Consider the following 19927-nt stretch of genomic DNA (forward strand, 5'->3'; position numbering starts at 1 on the left):
CCCTCACCCCATTTAAGGGACCAGCTCTCCCTAACCCCCCTGGCCCCCACCTCAGGGAGTGAGCAAGGGAACACCTGTTGTTTTCACTCCCTCCCGCTGCAGCACCAGTCCCAGTAAAGCCGTGCCTGAATTTTTCATCTGACCTCTTACCAATTTCTGTTGGTTGAGTTCAAGAACCCTGGTTGGTAACAAAACCTGTGGTTAAAAGTTTTAAGGCATTGAAATTTGTGAAAGTGATTATTTTGCCACAAATAAGTTTGTATGCAGAGTCAGTGGTCTATTATACTCTTTTATATAATCTGTCATTTTTAGATACTACTACAAGTTCAAGAGACATTTAAATGAAGACTAATGAAAAATGGTAAAATGAGCAACTTTCGCCTGTGGATTGCACAATTATGCTTATAGAAATTGGACTTAATCTTCTGACTGACTTACAGGAAATACAATCTTTAAATAAATTTATATTTATTTTCTTAATGATATGTAATTTATTACTTAGTTCTTTGCATCTTACTTTGTTTTGTTTATACGTGACCAGTATGCCTTTAGTTTAGAAATTATGCATCCAGAATTTTTATGGTAGATGGTCCTGAGTCCTTTGTATGAATTCCTGAGGAAGCGAGGCTCCCAAGGATCTCAACCAAATGGCTGGTAGCAACAAGATGTACATTACTTAAGTGTCACTTAAAACACCTGGTTTGTAAGTTCTACCAGGTGTAAGCCTTTTGTGTCTCTATTGACGTAGGGAATGTCCACCATCTGGGAAAGTTAGACCATTTGACCTACTGTGGGAGTTTAGACGGATCACATAAACTATATAGTGTGAATATAAGTGTGTAACTGCCCGGCTGGTCAGGTCATGGATATCTACTGTGCGAACACAGATAGGGCCACCATCTTTCTCAAACCATCAAAAGTCAACAAACTGCTGCTATGCAACCATTTTGATGATGTCTTAGGGTATTTCAAAATAAAAATTAAGTTAAATGAGCAATGCTAGATAATTATATATGTAAAATTGAGAATATTGAAGCATACAGTGCATGTGATTAAAGATTTGTTCCAATTTTGCAAAACAGATATCCCTTGGCTTTTCTGGGCAGTTAAGTTTTCTAAAGCCTGAGGCAGTTTGTAATTTGGATGTCATGCCTCTGAGATCATTGTTCAAAATTTCATTTCAAAGCTACTGTTCAGTGATACAGCAGCCTCCTCCTCCCCCGAATTCCTGCAACAGTATTTAATTTTTAAATTGTTGGAAACAGTATAAAATGTACTTAAATGATGTATTAGAATCTTACAAATTATGTGCCAGATTTAGCACATAAAAATACAGCATGTCCAGTTATACTGAATTTCAGATAAACAACACATATCTCTTTTATATGAGTTTGGAACATACTTTTACCAAAAAAAAAAAAATCATTATCTGAAATTCAAATTTAATTGATGTTTTACCAGGAAATACTATGTTTTAAATACTAACATGAGGCTCAGATTCGTAGCTCAAACTTTCAGTTTTCTATGCTTTGATTTCTTTTTTTTTGTACAATCTCCAAGCAATTTCTAAACAATATTGGTTCAATCATATAGCTGTAACTTTTGTATCATTTATTTGATGGTAAATGGAAACTCCATTATGCATAGTAATATTTATGAGCTTGATTAATCAGTTTTAGGTTTATCTTGTGCTCTGTTGATATATAGTTTGAAAAATTTACCTTTAAAATGTAAAATATAGAGGATAATTTCACTTGATCTACTTTCAGCTTCCTTGTTTCTCTTGGGTGTTTCTAGAGCTGTTGTTTTTAGTAAACAGATAATCCATGAAAGTGGCCAAAATATACAACAGATTGGAGGGAAAAACACAGCCTTCTAATTTTTTTAGGGAGGAAATTGTGTCTGTAAAGGTTAATTGGCTGCTAATATATTCCCTTCCTACTTCTCACCTGGATATTGACTTTGAAATTTCTTGCTTCTTTGAATGAAAAGTAATTTTCATACTGAGTTTCTTAAGCAGTAGGAGAGAAGTCAATCTGATCAAAAGATGAGTATGTCGATGTGTTCCTTTGTTCAGTAACACATCCGAAGCACAGTTTGAAATGCAGACAACTCTGTAATTGGCTTGGCTTTTCTGCAGTATTTTTGCTGTTCACTGAAGTGACACCAGCCTCTTGTGATTGAAGTAATTTCATTTAGGCAAGTCTTTAGCTGATCAATCTGTCTTTTCCTTCAATTCATTTGTTAAAAACCATCTAAATTTTGTTATTTACACTAAGCCAAGATGAATGCCTTTTTTAATTTTAGGAAATTTTTATTTGATATTTCAGTCTTCTCTAATTTTACTGTATTTGTATAATGACATCACTGAAACAAATATACTTTGGGTACTTAAGTAATGGCCTTGATTATAATTGTACAAAATAGTCTTCAAATAATTTGAATACCAGACAATAATATTATATATATATTCTTAAATTTTCAAGGTCCTTTCAGGTAAGTTACAGTATTAAATTATCACTTCAACCCTTTGAAGTTGGAGTTCTTTGCCTATCTGATAAATGGGAAGACAAAACAACTTTGGATAGATTCATTTATTTACTGCCACAGACTAAGAATTGGACTATGGAATAAAATTCAGACCTTTTAACTTGTTATGGAGTGCATTTGTGTTGTATCATGCATCCTCTGCTTGGTACAACTTTGTCTATAATGTTCTGAAAAACATAGAATTCTTCATTTACTACTTTCAAGAAGAAAGATTACATTTTCTAAAAAAATGATACATTCTGAAAATTAAAATGTTTAATTTATAAAAGTATGTCTTGAAAAAAATGAAGCCATAGTTCACAGAATTCCCTTTCCGTGTCCCTCCTTTTAACAATTTTGGACAACAAATGAAATACATTATACAACTTAACTAGGACTATGTTGAGAGTCTTTTGGATTACTTGAGAATCTTTTGTATTGTGGCTTTCATAAATGAACAGTAACAATAATGAATGTTTTAATTAGAGACAAGTTATATCTGAATAAGTGAATAGTTCAAATTTAAAAAGCTATTTGAAATATGACTTAATTAAGTATAGTTACTAAAACTAGGTTAATGAAGTATGGGCTACTGGGAATTTTTTTGTTTGTTTCCAAAGCAATTATGTATTATTCAGATGGAATGGAATGCTTCTAAAGTGTCAATGTCTTTGAATACAAAGAGGATGGAGACTTTGTCTCTCCCCTCGCAGTGCTCAGACAGGTGAATAGAATATGGTTGGTAAGTATAATGACTTAGGAAGTGGTTGTAGCTCATCTCTGGAGCAGGCTTTCACTCATTAATTTCATGCAACAAACCAGTAAAGTCACCAGTGTTGTTCTCCCTGGTTTGTAGAGGAGGAAAATACCAGAAGTTGCTGTGGAAGATGTTAACAGGGATACCTGACTTTGACTTGAAGTAGGGGAACTAGGAAAGTTTTCTACAGCAAGGAAAGCTTCCTGGCTGTAATTTGGGTGTGGAAGGAGTTTATTCCAGAGTGCCAAATGGGGCGGGCAACGCATTCTGTCTGCTCCACTCTGGTATTTCTCCCAAAGACGTCTTCTCTTTCCCATTTTGTTTTCTACCTATAAGAGGAATCAGGTCCTATATATTTCACTCTTAGCTCTCTCTTTGAGATTTTATTTTGCTTTCCAGCCCAACTGGGGAAGTTCTCATCAGTCCTTCTAATGGGAAGGGACATCCCTTATTCCACATCCCTAGTTCTTTCTAACTATGGCTCATTGTTGAGACTTCCGAGTTTTGTCTTTCTGCATAAAGTTACCCATTTTTGAAGTTTATAAATCTCCTTTCTACTTTAACAAGCCGCCTGGCTTTTGAGAATGTTGCCTCAGAGAGACTTAAAGCTAATACAATATCCAGGCTAAACAGTGATGTATTTGTATTAGCCAAAATTTTCAATGTCTGAAAATAGTGGGGAGTTGGGATGGAAGGGAGAGATGGGTGCGAAATCCAACAAGCAATGTGATACTGTGATGCAAGGTTAATTAGATTTTTATCAATTTATTATTTTCAAAAAGATCATACCTATTGGTATCCAAAGAATTTTGTAAAGGTTAAATGACACAATGTATGAAAATGCCTGTCCCCTAAAGGACACATAATAAATGTCTCTTCTCCTCCTTCTTCCCCATCCTACATAGCTCCTCAAACCCAATGGAAGATGAATTAAACTGATGTAGTGGTGACCAATTTAATCTTCTTTGAAGGTCTGATTTCAGCTAGATTATTTTATACTCAGTAATTCATTGGCCATAGTATAACTCTATATATTTTGCTTTACTATGATAATTTTCTGAAGTTGATAATGATTAATTTGGAAAGGCAGTGCTAATATTACCTTTGGAAAAAGTAACACAAGTCTATTGCTAGGAAATCGTATATTGTTATGATCAAGTTCTGTTAACTTTGATCATGAGTCAAAAAATCTGTGAGTTGTCTAAGTCAATAGGAAGAAGCATAGAAAGTAGATTATTTTGATGGATTAAATTTTAATGTTTTGGTTGATTATATCCCAGTCACAAATTAAAGCAAGTTCCTCAGCACTACAGATGTGTTTGCTCAACTCTGGACTGAGGTTCCTGGGAGATTTAGTGGAAGAAAATAGCATATTTATCTTTTCATGTTCTACTTTGGCTTTTATCCTATAGTTTAAATAATGCATTTATCAATATCCTTTAGAACACTGAAAAAGCTTATAGGCAGATTCTCATTAAAGTTTATCAGATGAAATCAATTGCTATAGCTCTTAATGTTTAATAGGAATTGATCTCTGAAGTTCAAGAACATGGAACTCTGAAGTCACAGTCCACTTGGAATTCCTCCTTGATTTCTTATAAGAGTGAAAGTGGTCTATGTTGTAACTTATTTGGAGCTTTATTAAAACTATATACTTTTTCTCTACTCCAATGCATTTTGTATATGTGTGTGTGCATGCGTGAACGTGCATACAGGTTTATTTGTGTGTTTTTTGGTTATTTTTACTCTAGAATTTCTAATAGTTCCTTATATGCTTATGATAGTCATTTTTCCATTTATCTGTCTATTCATTGCTAGTTCATTCATTCCAAACACTGCATTGAATATATACATAATAGAACCATGTCTCTACTCAAATCAAAAGAATTTAATTTTCTCTCCTTTTTGGGAAAAAATTGCTTCTTTTGTGAAGAAGTAATGAACATTTCCTTTGGTGAATATTACAAATGTTTCTTTCATCTAGGATGAGAGCTCCAATTGTGTTGCCAGCTTCATAGTACATATAGCTTGGGACTGGAGTACTTGATCACTTGTGTAATTAGATCATTATACATAGTAAAGGTTGGATTTATTCTCTTTTGCTGTGACCATTTCTCTTAGATAGTTTTACTTCTTGATTGGTTAATGTGGTGGACCAGATACTAATACTTCAATTTTCAAGTACCATAATGACAACATTAAAAAAAAAACTATTTAACAAATATATAATGACAGTTACCTGATGAATAAATGTAAAATAGTGTTTACTAAAAGTAACAGAGGCAAGCTTTAAAAAAAAAAAGGCCAAAATTAAATTCACATTTTAAAACAACTGATAAGGCAGCGGTAAAAGAACAGATAAGATGAATGTCTCAGAGATAATTAGACATTCTCTTTATTATTAGGTGAACATTAAGTATATAAGGAACTCACTGATCTATAAAAGTTCAAGCAAGTACTATTGACTGTTACTAACAGGAAAATAGAATGGAAAAATACATTGTAGGGAGTATGGTATTTGTGTTAGTACTATCAGTTGTAGGAGTTAGAAACCTCATTCTAACATACATAACGGCAGTACTTGGGAGGAATACGTACTTGCTCAGGGTTAAGAGGACCTCTGTTAAACTCGGTTTAAATACTGTTTTGCTTTGAACATACAATTGAGATTGATAATATCCTACTCACTGGTGTAATTTTAACAATCAGGTTCTCAAGAAAGCATATGTATTTAGGTTTCTAGCACAGAGCTTGGTACTGTGTACAAAGCTCAATGTATATTTATACTTCTGAATGAATGCTGAGAGTTCAGAGAAGGAGTAGATTATTCGTGTATTTCCATTATAATCATTGAACAGCATCTTAGCAATACTATTACACTTTCATCATTTTGATTGGAACTGTGATATTCAAGCATATAATCAAATTTTATATAATTATTCCATGTTGTATTATGTAACTCATTTCTAAAGGCTAGTGAGTAAAGAAATTGATAAAAGAATTTCCAAAATAGTAATTAGTTGCTGATATACTACTCACGAAAGATTAACTTGACCCTAGGAGGTTTTTGACTTTTAGTTCATTAGAGAAGTATTAAAAAATATTAAAATGTTTTTTTCTTTATTATGAGCTAAGAAAATTTTCATCTCTTGGCTCCTTTGATTTTTGGTTTTAATCTTCTGCTAGAATTTTAAATTTAAGACCAAAAAAAGTTTCATGTCATAACACATCTGGATTTTTATCTCACAAATCTTTTTGCAAACCACTGAATGTGGTTGAAGAAAAGATGGAAGATGCTAGTTAGCTTATCTACAAAACATAAACAGACTCACAAACATAGTAAACAATCTTATGGTTAGCAGAGGAGAGCAGGTGGAAAGGGATAAATTTGGGAGTTTGAGATTGAAAATGTTAACTGCTATATATAAAAATAGATAAAAAATGAATTTCTTTTGTATAGCACAGGGAACTATATTCAATATCTTATAATAACCTGTAATGAAAAAGAATATGAAAACGAATATATGTATGTATATGCATGACTAGGACATTATGCTGTACATAGAAATTGACACATTGTAACTGACTATACTTCAATTAGAAAAAAAAAAAGAAAATTGGACACACAGGAAAGAAAGGGGATGAAGGAAGACGCAGGAAGGGCTAAAATCCAGGGCAGAGGAGAATTCGTTCTAGAAGAGTTATAGTCTCGTAATGCCACCAACAGAAATAAAAGTTCAAGCAAGTACTATTGACTGTTAATAACAGGAAAATAGAATGGAAAAATACATTGTAGGGAGTATGGTATTTGTGTTAGTACTATCAGTTGTAGGAGTTAGAAACCTCATTCTAACATACTTAAGGAAAAATTTTATTGATTCTGTAATTAAGAAGCCAGTAGATAGGTGTAGCCTCTGGCATATCAGGATTGAGACTTTAAGCAGCACAGCGTTTGTAACCATAACCAGTCATGGAAAATGGTATACTTCTGAAAAAGGAATAGGGAAATGAGATGCTATCATTGGATAGATTTAGGCACCTGTAAATGTCTGTGGTCAGAAAAATAGAGTGGTATGATTTGCCAGCCATCAGAATCATGTGATTGGAAGAAAGTTTCCCAAAGATACTGGAGTTTCTGAATTAAAAAAAAAAAAAAAGACCAAACAAAGCAAATCCACAGGTTTACTGTTGTTTTTAAAACATGACAACCACAGACTTACTCTTTGTGAGGCTGCTTGTGTACTTTTCTCCAGCTAGATTTCACAGTTTGCGTGTTGATATGGACAAGCAAATTTTGGGTCTTTAACAGAGTTGGAGTTTTTCCAGGCAGGAGTGAATGAGGATGGATGTGTAAAGGAGATAGGGGATTGGGCAGAGAGTGCTTAGAATCACAAAGAAGTTTGGAGCATAGCAAAACATTTAATGGGAATTTAATGGACAAGTTGCATATAGAATCAACATTTAATTATCGTTTGTACTAGATTTTCTTATAAATTACCTCATTTAATTTGTCAGATTAAAAATAACGATAGCAGCTAGTAATTCCATTTCTTCTATACTCGGCTACTTAGCATCTTTGCAGAAAGGACTTTAAATAAACAGACTCAGCATACTACCTGATCTAAGAAAATAAAATTATAAGTATTTTATTTTAATTCATATAGATGTATCAGATAAAGCTAATAGAAAAGTTCTATGGATATTCCTGATTTTTCTTCTTTGTTATATAAAGTAATGGCTGATAATATTATAGACGACACATGTAGACCTGCACTAAACACTTCACATCAGTTGTCTTCTTTATTACCTCTTGTCACATAATATCAATGCAGGTTTATCACCTTTCAGACCAGTAATCTGACAACACTGATCTCTTAATGGACCTGTGCCTGTCTTTACTTTTCAGTCTTTTTATCTTCATAAACAATGTTTTCATGCATTTCAAACTCCAAACAGATATAACAGCATAAAAAATACCTTCTTTCAAGGACTGCTGTCTTTATTCCTCTGCTTACTTTTAGCTGTCTTTGAAAACACTCTCTTACATTCACCCATTAACACCTCTCCCCAACACACACATGAATGTACAGACAACCACACACCCTGCTCTCCCCTCAACACTTTCTTAAGTTGTTTCATTCACACAGTGCAGTAGTCTGTGCTGCTGATTATCTTATCTCAGGCACTGTGGTTGAGTTAAGCACAATCAGTATCAGTGGGGTGTATGGTTACCAGGTCAAATTGTTACAACAATATATGAATCCCAGTATTTGAGTTAAATGATTTGAGCTAAACAGTGTGGATATTGGTTGGCAGGCATCATTCACACAACTTGTTTATAACAAAGACTATCCTTAATGTTCATCCTATTGACTTCATATTTGGAAATAAAGAGCTATAAAATGACACTAAGAGTGAGACTTTTATAAAAAGTGACTTCAGCAGACAATAGAGTTGCCCCAGAATCATCAGACTGTCGATCAGACGCAGAGTAAGTGTGTAACCAAGAAAAAAGAATTAGTAAATCAGACAGGAAGTTAAGATATATTTGAATTGTGAATTTATCATGTATTTCAGATACTGGCTCTGAAAACCTCATTTTCAGTTCCAATATTTAAATCTTCTCCTTGGCAACATCCTACTCCCATGTTGAAGCTTTGTTCTTCAGCTTCAGATTTTTAACATAAACTATTCATCAGAGGCCACGTTTATAGGAAAGTGGCATTCAAGGGACTGTCACTCACAATATACATTTTTAAGATGGAATGCTCTATTTTGTCCAGATTTAATTTTTGACTCCCAGTAGACACTGGGAAACTAAAGTCATTTATCTCTCAACTTGCTGCAGGATGGTTTAAATTTCAGTAAAGTGCGGTATTATATTAGCATGAACCATTTGGGTAAATTTGTTTCCAGGAGATAATAAATAACTAAACTACTTGGTTAAAAATCAGAAATGAAACAATTTGCTCTTGTCATCTGGTGGTGCTTAAATTGTGAAAAATAGCACTCTAAAGGTTCAACTAATCTCTGAATCTAGTTTGAGGGTATTGCTAGCTTCGTCCTATCACACTACTCGTAATGCACTGAAAACCTCTGTGTTTGGTGTGAAATACCTTCCAAGACGGTTTTGTTTAATAATTTGCATTAAAATGTTTAGCCAGAAGGATAAAGGGAAGCAAGAGGACTCGATTCTCTAATCTGTGCCTGTGCCTGTGATAATTAGTTTATATGTATAGTTTTAAAGTCTTCAGTAATACTGATATAACTCTAATTTCTAGAGAAGGGACTGAGGGAATTTTGAGTGATATGGTAGATAAATGATTCAGAAAGACACACACACACTTGCAAATACATATGCTTGAATTGATCAACAGAGGAACATGTCAAATATCTGAAATTCGTAACTCTGACCTATTTTGAAACCTGAGAACATTTTGGTTTATGTGGTCATACCGGTCAAGGATATTAAGATACTCTTCAGTTTTAGCGGGTTGGAACAACTGATCCAGCTGCCAAACACCTTGTCAACGTGGGAATCAGGGGGACAAGAACTTGCCTCTTAGGTCAGGGTGTAGAATGTCCTCATCTTTGTTTCTCCAAAACTTGGCCCAGAGTGAGGTCCCAGAGTACTGTTGAATGAATGGGGTGTGGCTCCCTCTGTTGGTTGTGAGACCTCAAAATCTCCCTGCACAAAGTCTAGGTGGGATGGGGGCAGGGTAAAGGGAGAAGGAATTCAGCTGATAGTTTTGCCTCTTCTCTAACTCTGCCCCTTCAGACCATCGAGCTGCTTTTATACAATTTCCTCTCATAATTTTCTTTTAGCACAGAGTTAATTTTAACCAAAATTCATCCCTATAAAAACATGGAACATGGAAGTTGAGCTAATTCAGTGTCAGTTGTCCTTTACTCCTGAGAATTGTCCTTTAACCCAGTTCTCTTAAGATTGTTTCTGGTGTATGTTGATGACTCAGTGATATGAGTGATTTTATTTCAGACTGATTTCGTTTAACATAGCTGCACACATCTGAATAAATAAATATATATATATATATTTATAGCAGGGCTAATATATATTTTTATAAAGCAGAGGAGATGGCTTATAAGTGAATATGATAGGAAAGAATTATGACCACCAAATTATTTGTCTCAAGCTTATGTTTAAAATTATTTCTGAACCAAGTAATTCTGAAACTATATAAACAGAAGCCACAGTAAAGCAAATCACTGCAATTTTCCCTAAGAAACGATGATGAACAAAAATATTTTTATATAATTATACAAATTAAATGTTCTGTGAGTATTTGCCATTTATTTTAGTGTCACACTGCCATGTATGTGGACTGGGTTGACAGATTAAACTCACAGTTACACCTTCCCCAATCCTGATGCCCTACAGAGATTTATCTTTACTAAAATTGATCATTTGAGCTTTTTTGTTGGGTAAAAAAAGGGAATAATGAAATGTGCGTGCTGTCACTGCAAAGTGAGGTTGAAAAAAAGCTTCTGAGCCAAAAGCAACATCACATTGATTGGAGAAGGAATTTTGTTTAAGACAGTGGATATAATCAGTTTCACATACCACGAAGGTCTGTGTTCTCTTAGTAGAACATGACAACCTATCTAAGCACACGTATTTGATTATGTGCTTCCTAGTTATGCTGTTTTTCTATAAAGAGTTACACTTTTGTTTTCCTTTGCATTTATATTTTGACCATGTAAGAAATGCACATTGTGTAAAGAAAGAGCTTTTTTAAAAGCAAGAATATAAAATGAGTATCAACATTTAGCATGTAATATTATTTTATCACCAATGTATTTTTTTTAATTAGCTTCTTAAAAAAAAAGCCAGTTTGAGGAATTACGTGTCTTCTAAAGTGCAGAAAATTTTGTGTAAAGGCATAAAACTTAAATAAGCCTAGCAATACACATTTTTAATAACAGTTTTAGAAGGAATGTAGAGCTTCTAAAAGAAGACGCAAGTAATAGGGTTTCATATATAATGTAACAAAGGAAAAGAATTTGGAAATTCTAAAATAACCTGAGATTTCCTCCATTTTAACTTTTATTTTGAGTGCAAGGACAGTGTATCTTAATACAATCAAAATACTTAGTTAAAACTAACATTTCTTTATCATACTTTACCCTCTTCTGATGTTGTATATGATAATCTTCATCTTAGGTTTAATAAATTATCTTTATTTGTTAATGTTTATTTGTAAATATGTTGCACATAAGAAAAAAATTGACTAATCAGTTTAGTCCATTAGATCTAGCACCATGGACCAAGTGTAATCCCACATAAGTTGTTTCATGTAGTTGATCTGTGTGTGTTATTTTACCTAAAGGATAAGGGTAGATGTGTTTAACTTATTTTGTGTCTCCGTTGGCACAGCAGTATTTATATCTAGGTATTGAATGAATTTGAAAATGATGCTGCTGAACCGCTTGAAATTTAATGTAGTATCTCCTTGTTTTTCACATGTTTCCATTCTGTAAATATAAGCACTCAGTTGGCAGACATAATATCTAAAATGAAGGTAAACTTTTTCAATGTTTTAGCTTTTGGTGGAATCCACCTTCTAAATTGAAAATTGTCTCCTAAGTATAAATTAGAGGGTTCTGTGAGGGATCAATAAACTAGTAATTGGATTTGGGTCTCAGGAGAATTCAGAAGAGTCTCTTGCTTTGTGTATGTGATGAGTTCTGATTTTGTATTTTAATTTGTTCCAAAACTAATGCTGCAAGTAATGTTTCAGGAATTAGAATTTTATGTATGTGAAAATTGTCTAGCTACATAGTTCTTTTTTAAAAAAAATCAATTGAATAGTAATTTAAACAGTTCTAATGATTCTAAATGAAAAACTGAAACTCATGGGTTTCACTCAATATTATGAATCATATGGTCTTATATTTATCTATGTAGGTTTTGGTTTGGTTATGTGGTCTTCAGAGAGACCTCTGTTTTATAGATCTTCATTATCACAGTATGTTTCTCAAATCAAAAAAGGAAGGTAGAATCAGTGGCAAGAAATCTTGGAAACAAAACAAGATCTCTTTTTTCTCTTGGGGATTTATAATGTACGCTCATACACTAAGGCCATGTCAAGTCCTACTGTTCAGAGACAATTTTAAAATGTATTGTTTATTCTGAAATCACAACCATAGATTACTTTTGCCTATATAGCATCTATTATATCTTCAAGAACTAGTGATTTTCTTTGAAACATACTTTAATCAGCACTAATTTAGTCTATTTTTCCCAAGTACTTTTAAAAAATTTTTGTAAATTTTTTCCTTTTAATAAAAGTCCATGTCTGTAAATGTTTAAGAAACACAGAGAAGTACACTTCTGCATGGTGCTCAAGTTACTACTAAAGATATCTAGAAGATGGACTATGCATATCTTCAATCAGTTCAGGACGAGAAGAAAGGAAAAAGGAATCAGTATAAGTAGATTGTTTTCATACTGCATGGAACCAGCCTGGTAGACAAAAAGAATAGGAGTTTAAAATTCATTGACAGTTGTTTTATCTGTTCTTTCTCATTTTCCCTCTATAACACAGTTATGTCCATAGTTTATATTTATGTCGTATTTCAACAGCATTGTTGGCTAGCAGAAATCTCGACACAACGTTTATTCTTAAAGAGCTGACAATTATTTGCCACTTGGGTAGAATATGAGAACATTAGAGTGTTGGATTAGCTGGTATTTTTTGCTATCTAAATTCACACTCTTAATCCTCTATTTGAATCTCATCAAGGAATTCCTGCTGGTATCATGCAGATAGACCTTTCAAGAATAATTTCAACACTCAATATATATTTTTTAGAAGTCATGGTTTCAGCAAAATATTAACAAGCCACTTACACATTTTTCTTGAATTATCATATTTGTCATTTCATGGTGTAGGGGGGTGTATGTGGGTTTGGTGTGTGTGTGTGTGTATATATATATGTGTGTGTGTGTGTGTGTGTATATATATAAACTTATTTGCATTATGAATTTTTAGATTTTTTTCTTGAGAAATTGTTCTCAAAGTTATACTGAGGTATTTTCCCTCAATGCACGATGTGCTTTTCGACTGTCACTGATACAGTGTTTTAATATGTTCTTAGAAAATATTGACTAATCTTGATGGATCTTGTGGAATATATTGTAAAAGGAATACTATGAGGGGTTTATTATTTAAAATATGAATAAAATGTATTCAGCTTTTGATCCAGTATATTTTTATGTTTTTAATCAAATCAATAAAGCATTTGTCTTTTCTTTTTTTTTACAGAGCAACGAAGTTGTCTACTATAATGCTAAGGATGATCTCGATGTGAGTATTAAAAGTTTTACATTAAATTCCAGGGTAAACTTAGTTATACTAGGGTGATTGGCTTTACAAACAAGCTGACCTAGCAGATTTAGTTGGATTCATGCTCCAGTTCAGCCCTAAAATTGTAGTCGCCCACAGGGCATTAAAACCTTTTAAGTTCAAACTATTTTTCTCTGAGACATGCTAAAGGTGACCAGGTGATTCACATATTTTGTTTTAACTCTGCATATTCTTGGAATCTGCTAACGCATTCAAGTTTGCTGGAGTTGGTCTGATTCTTGTAAAAGTTTTGAGAATCTGCAAAGAACTGTAAGATAATACATTTACACTGTGAAAACTTTTTATTGGAAAAATTCAAAGTGCTTTAGATGTATTAATACCATTGCTCTTGTAAACCCTTAGGTATTGAATAAAAATGAACCATGTTTTATGATTAGTATATTGATTGGGCTGTCACAGAGAGACCTAAAGTAAAAGCACTAAAACAAGACAAAAGGTTATTTGTCTCCCATGTAACATTCTGTGTACAAGGCCTAATATGGCAACTCTCAGTCATCCAGGCCCCAGGGTCTCCTGTCCTGTTTTTTGCTCTCTTCAGTATACCCTTTCCATGTATGGTCCAAGAGGGATGCTCCAGTACCCACAGTGAATTTCCCATTCTAGACATCAGGAAGGAGGCAGATGGCACTGAAGGACATACTCAGTGCCTTTAAGAGCATGTTCTGGAAATTGCACACATCACTTCTGTCTGCACCCATTGTCCACAACTTAGTGACTAGTCTTGCCTAGATGTAAGAAAATGTGGAATATAACTTTCTTTCCCCCTGGGTAGGCATGCATCCAAATAAAATACAGGATTCCGTTACTGAGATGAGACTAGGAAGAGTAGTTGTTGAGAGTGAATTAGCAGTTTCTGCAGGGATCTTCAGTTTGCTCTTCTTGACACGTTAAAGTGAATGCCCAAACTACCCACTCAAATGAGTGACTTCTATCAATTAAATATAGCCAAATTTTTAAACTTAGAACTGAGGAAAAAAAATTCTCTTTTATACTAAAATGATTATAAAATTACATGCTGTACTGAGTATTTGTTTCAGTCATCCTCAATGCATGTGTTTTGATCATTACGATGAAATTTTCTTCTGCAATAGAAATATTTACTACCTTAGAGTGAAGTAAAGTTAAGAAATGTAAGTCAGTGTTACACTTTGATATTCACTTTAGGATTTTTACTGTTTACACCTTTTTTTGGAAAATGTTGCTTATGAGATGAAGTGTAAGGGTTGTAAAATGTATTCATCCTTACCAAAAGTTTTGCAATATAGAGCTGGATTTAATTGGTTTTTGTAGTCCAACTTTATACATGTAGCACTTGATATTTCATATATCAAATGCCATCTTGTTTTAATTTGAATTGGCTTACTATCACTGTTCTTTTCTGTACTTTTTTGTATGCCAATATAGTTGTGTATTTTTATTGCTCAGATTCCACAAAGCCATATCCATTACTAAAAATTGGTGATTGGAGATTATATAATGTGAGTTTATCATCTCTTACATCAGTATCTAATGTCTAATGAACAAAGGGGAACTAATTGGAGCACTAAATATTGAAATAATATTAATCAATTAATAAATTTATCCTCATGTTTGAAAAGGGATGTGAATATCTGAGCGCTAAATACATGTTTCGTTTTAGATGTTATGCCGACTGAGGGAAGCTAACAGGTTGTAAATACTGAGCCTGTGGGTATCATTCTTAACTTTTTCTCCAGTTCTGCATTAGTAGGAGATTATTTTGTTTTCCTAGGCCTATGCCTAGTGGAGTATTGGTTATTTTTCTATTTCCCAATTCTCTTACATCAGTCGTTTTCTTTCCATTGCCTGACAGTCACCTGAGTTTAGATATTGTTCTCAAATATTTTTTTGAACGCTATCGAGATGGTCCCTTATTTTGTGCTTCTAAATTTTTATATAGCTTTCATAATACTGTACATTATCAATAGATAAATATTCCTAAATATTGTATTCATAATTCTAAGGAACTTGACTGATTCTTTCCTAAGCCAATATGATTTTGTAATGAAATGGCATTTTCTTCTTCTTGGTGGCACTTCCACCTCCTCCCCAAGTCTTTATAGTTACTTCCTTGGGTCCTTCCCTGAAGTGTAAGTTCCCTGAGGCCTAGAATAGTTTTATGTTTAACTTATGAGTAGACTTTGAAAACAAAGGGCTGAAATTTCCCCAGCAAGGGCGATACTATATAAATAGAAAGGGCCAGATTCAGCTACAGGTTTATTGTGGTGTGCTGACACATAAACAGAGTGAAATTGATGGCCGTTGGATGTGACACATTCTCCAGCTCACCACAATTCCTCTGCTCTTTATTGTCCTACTCTGCCTGCTTCACACATCTCCACACATAAAAAATAAAAATAAAAATGCCGTAAGATTGTGCAGGATAGAATCCTCAGCACACCAACATTTAAGGGAAGGAAAGAGCAAGGGTGAGAATTGGAATATAAAGAATGATTTGAATGTAAAGAATGATATATTCAAGTGTAATCTATTGATTTTGTTCATTATAATGATGATACGTGGCCTCACTTAAAGGTAAAGCAAGCATTTAAAGGCGATCAGTTATTTCTTTGCAGTGTAACTTTCTATTAGCTACATCTGAATTAGTCAGTTTGTGCGGAGCGGTCAGGCTGTAAGTTTTTCAAGGACTTTGATATAAGACAGTTCCTCAGGGGCATTTTATAGTATCTATGCTACTCTACTTAGATCAGTGCTATTTCTATTCACCTTCTGGGTATAAAAATAAATACTTAGTGACAGCCAGATTTAGCTGAAGAGGTGGCTGAATATAACGGTAAAATTATTTTCCCTTAGGATTATGTAATATGTTTTAAAAATTATGACTATACTCATTTAAACAAATTTTTGCCTTGAAACTTAAAAATGCAAGTCACATGGGGCTAAGGTACTTGATAGACCACTATTCTCATGGAGGGTATAATGTACATAGCCATACTGAGATATTCATGACAATCATTCTCATCCCTTGTGCTCGTTAATGTTAATTAATGTGGTCTCGCCTCTAATTACCTGACTATGACATCCTACAATTTTTGCAGTCATATGCTAAGTATTCTTTAAAAACTAATTCAAATACTACCTCCTCTTGTTTTTTTTCTAGGTAGCGAGTGGTATTTCCTTCCTCTGGGTGCTCTGAATAACTTGTCACACATTTGTGGCTTTCATGGTATAATTAATACCTTACACTATAGTATTTTTATACAGGGATAGTCTTCTCTTAATTTTTTAGCATCTGGAGGTAACAGTCTTAGTCAGTTTCTCTCTTTAATGATTTAGAGTAATTGTTGAGATAATGTCTGTTAGTTTGGGCAGATGTTTGTATTTCAGCATCCCTGTTACTTACATAGCATTTGTGAAGATGTGTTCACTTTCTGAAGTGGTGCTGTCTTTGCAAATAAACAGGAAAAACTCTTTTCACGCGTGGTGAAAATGAAAATGTTTGTTCTGTTTCAAGATTGGGTAGAAACAAAATTAAGAGGGGAATGGCGGGACTGGCTTTGACTATGGACTGTATTTGAGTTCATTATTAACACCGACGTCTGTTTCCTTTTGTTCATGGAATGGGGCAGACTGCAGAAGATGGAAGTGCCAGGGAACCTGTGTCCTCATCTTCCCTCATCTGCGCCTTCCTCTCATTAGCCCCTGAAACAGTCATGAGGAGTAAGAGGAAAGTCAGACAGACAAGGTGGTTCCCCCTAGGTCTAAAACTGAATCAAGTTGGGAATAAGTAGCAGAGTTGGAATATTTGTTTGCAATTAGTACAAGTAATATAAGGATCAAGAGTTTTGGTTCCAAGTCTGGAGAGATCAGATAACCTAAGTTCTTGTGAATCTCTGTGAAACATGAAGTCAATCTTATTGTATTACTCCATCAAACTGAAGTTTTATGTCTAATGTCTAATTCTACATTTAATTAGAATAAATAAGTTGTTGAATTTCATTTCTAGAGAAACTACAGCATTAATGGGGGTATGACATTTCAACGTAAGATTCATTTTTAGCTTTTTATCAGGAAATGTATTTTAAATATACAAAAAAGAGAACAGTAAAATGAGTCTCCATAATTGTTTTATCATTATTTGCTCAAGTATTTAAAGATAAATTAGAGATATGACATTTCGTGCCTAAATACTTCTGTATGAAACTCGATTTTTCCCCTAATTAATAACAAGACTTACATATGTAATTACTGTGTGCATTGTCATATGAAAGAGGTGGTAGTGTGATAATTAAGAGATTATACTGTGAAGTTCCACTGCCTGGATTTGGATCCCAGCTCTGCCGTTTTCTAGCTAGGCGATACTGGCAGAGTCATGTAACCTCTGCTTTTCACTCTTTTGGTCAGTAAAATAAAGGTGATAGTGATACCTACCTCATACAGTTGCTGTGAAAATTAAATTAGTTAATACATGTAAAGCATTTAGAACATTCCCTGTCTCAGAGGAGGCAGGCCAGAAATGTTAGTGACTATAATTATGTAACAATAATTATTAATATGATTACAATACATTTAAGGTTGATTTGAAGTGGTTTTTGGCTCCACATGGAGCACATTTGTATGTGTGGAAGCGTTAATAGTAATTAAAGAGTACTCTAGCTTGAGCTCTTTTTCATTGTATTGTTACTAATATCCTTACATTTGTGTGAAAAACTAAAGGAAAATGCATAACAAAATAAAAATCAGAGTAAAATCTTCAAAAAACATTTAGAAATAAATGTGAGTGTAATGCAGACATTTGTCTTGAAATCAATGTAGGTTTTATATATCCAGATTTGAAAAGATAATTAAATATCAAAATAAAATAGAAAAAAAGCTAATAATGCAACAGTTACTATGAAATTCCACATTCAGGTTCTTCTTAGTTTTGAAATTTATTTTGGTTCTTGATTAGATATTTAGAGACATCTGTCCCAGTAAATCCTTAAGTTCCGTAAAGATTTATTGAAGCAGATTCCTCGGAAGGCTTGAGTCATGCCAGCAAGCAGCACTATTTTCTTAATTCCCAAAGCAAGCAGAAAGAAACCAGATCATTACCAACCCTTATTAACCTAACTCTAAGATCTATGTTTCGGACTGAAATCCAAGTGAAATAAATTCAACCCAGAATTCCCGGATCGATAAATTGAGTTGATTTATTTGCTACATTTTATTTTATTGACCATGTTAAAAATTTAACCTGTCTGGGACATTTGGCCAGTCTGCTGAATTCCCTTGCATATTTATGTTGCTATTTATTTTCTTAGCAGTCTTGTCTACATTAAAATTAAATCCAACATAATGTCCTATCTAAGTATCTTTAAAAGCCAAATTATTCATGATTTTATTTTATTTCATAGAAAAAAATCAGTCTGCTTCTAGAATGAACTAATAGGGATTCTTACCAAACAGCAATCAAATCTGTTCTAATTATTAAAGAAAGAATCAAAGTCTTGGTTTCTTTTCTAACTTTTATGTTTTAACTGTCTAATAGCATGCAGCCTTCATTTCAGGCTCTGCTGATGACTTGTTGAATCCTGAAATAGGGGGTGGCATAGAGATAGAATATAATTGCTTCTGTGTAGTAACTGGTTTAATTAGTGTTGCCTTTTTGTGTGTGCATCTAAAATACATGGTTGAAATATTTTTAATGCTATGTGTTTGGACTGGATTATAGTAATAATGAACATGTATGTGCTTATTCTATACTAGGAGGTATATGCTTTATAGGTAGTGATATCATTTAAAGTTCACACACATCCTTTCTGGCACATACTATTGTTTTAATGATTTCCAGAAAAGACAAGTAAAACTTAGTGAGCTTAAGTGACTTGTCTGCTGTCACACACGTGACTTTTGGTAGTGCAGGGAATTGAATGTGGTGCAGACCGTGCGATCCACAGCAGGTGTGTCCCTGTGCAGTGCTGCCCTGCCTATGCCGTGGGCACCCATTGGGGACAGGAGAGGGCCCTGTGATGGAGCTGTTATAAATCAAGACTCAAGGTTAACAGTTTTGAAGATGGTTTTGATTTAAAATTTTAATTTATTATGCCTATCCATCATTCTGTCCATATTTAATTTTGATGTATGTGGCTTGTATTTATCTAACCAGCTTCATCCTTGACAGTTGTTAGTTTGCAGTGACTTGCAGTAGGTAAAATAAAATCTCTATGATTAAAAAGATCATTAGACTTCAAATCATAAATCTTCACTGATCTCATCCATTATTCCCAGTGAT

The 19927-nt window shown here is 33.7% G+C and overlaps 1 protein-coding gene across 11 annotated transcripts in view; it reads left to right on the forward strand.

Annotated features, from left to right (window-relative positions):
• Nucleotides 1-19927, forward strand: part of CACNA2D1 (calcium voltage-gated channel auxiliary subunit alpha2delta 1) — a 425155-nt gene that overhangs the window by 240231 nt on the left and 164997 nt on the right. For all 11 annotated transcript variants that reach the window (XR_012508251.1, XM_074367566.1, XM_045510452.2 and 8 more), the window contains exon 5: nt 13573-13614. Coding sequence is in view for 10 of the 11 variants with exons in the window: in XM_074367566.1 (XP_074223667.1) it covers nt 13573-13614 (42 nt within the window). In the remaining variant the exon portion in view is untranslated. The remainder of the gene's footprint in view (nt 1-13572; nt 13615-19927) is intronic.

Source organism: Camelus bactrianus, chromosome 7 (genome assembly GCF_048773025.1).
Source record: "Camelus bactrianus isolate YW-2024 breed Bactrian camel chromosome 7, ASM4877302v1, whole genome shotgun sequence".
Taxonomy (NCBI): Eukaryota; Metazoa; Chordata; class Mammalia; order Artiodactyla; family Camelidae; genus Camelus; species Camelus bactrianus.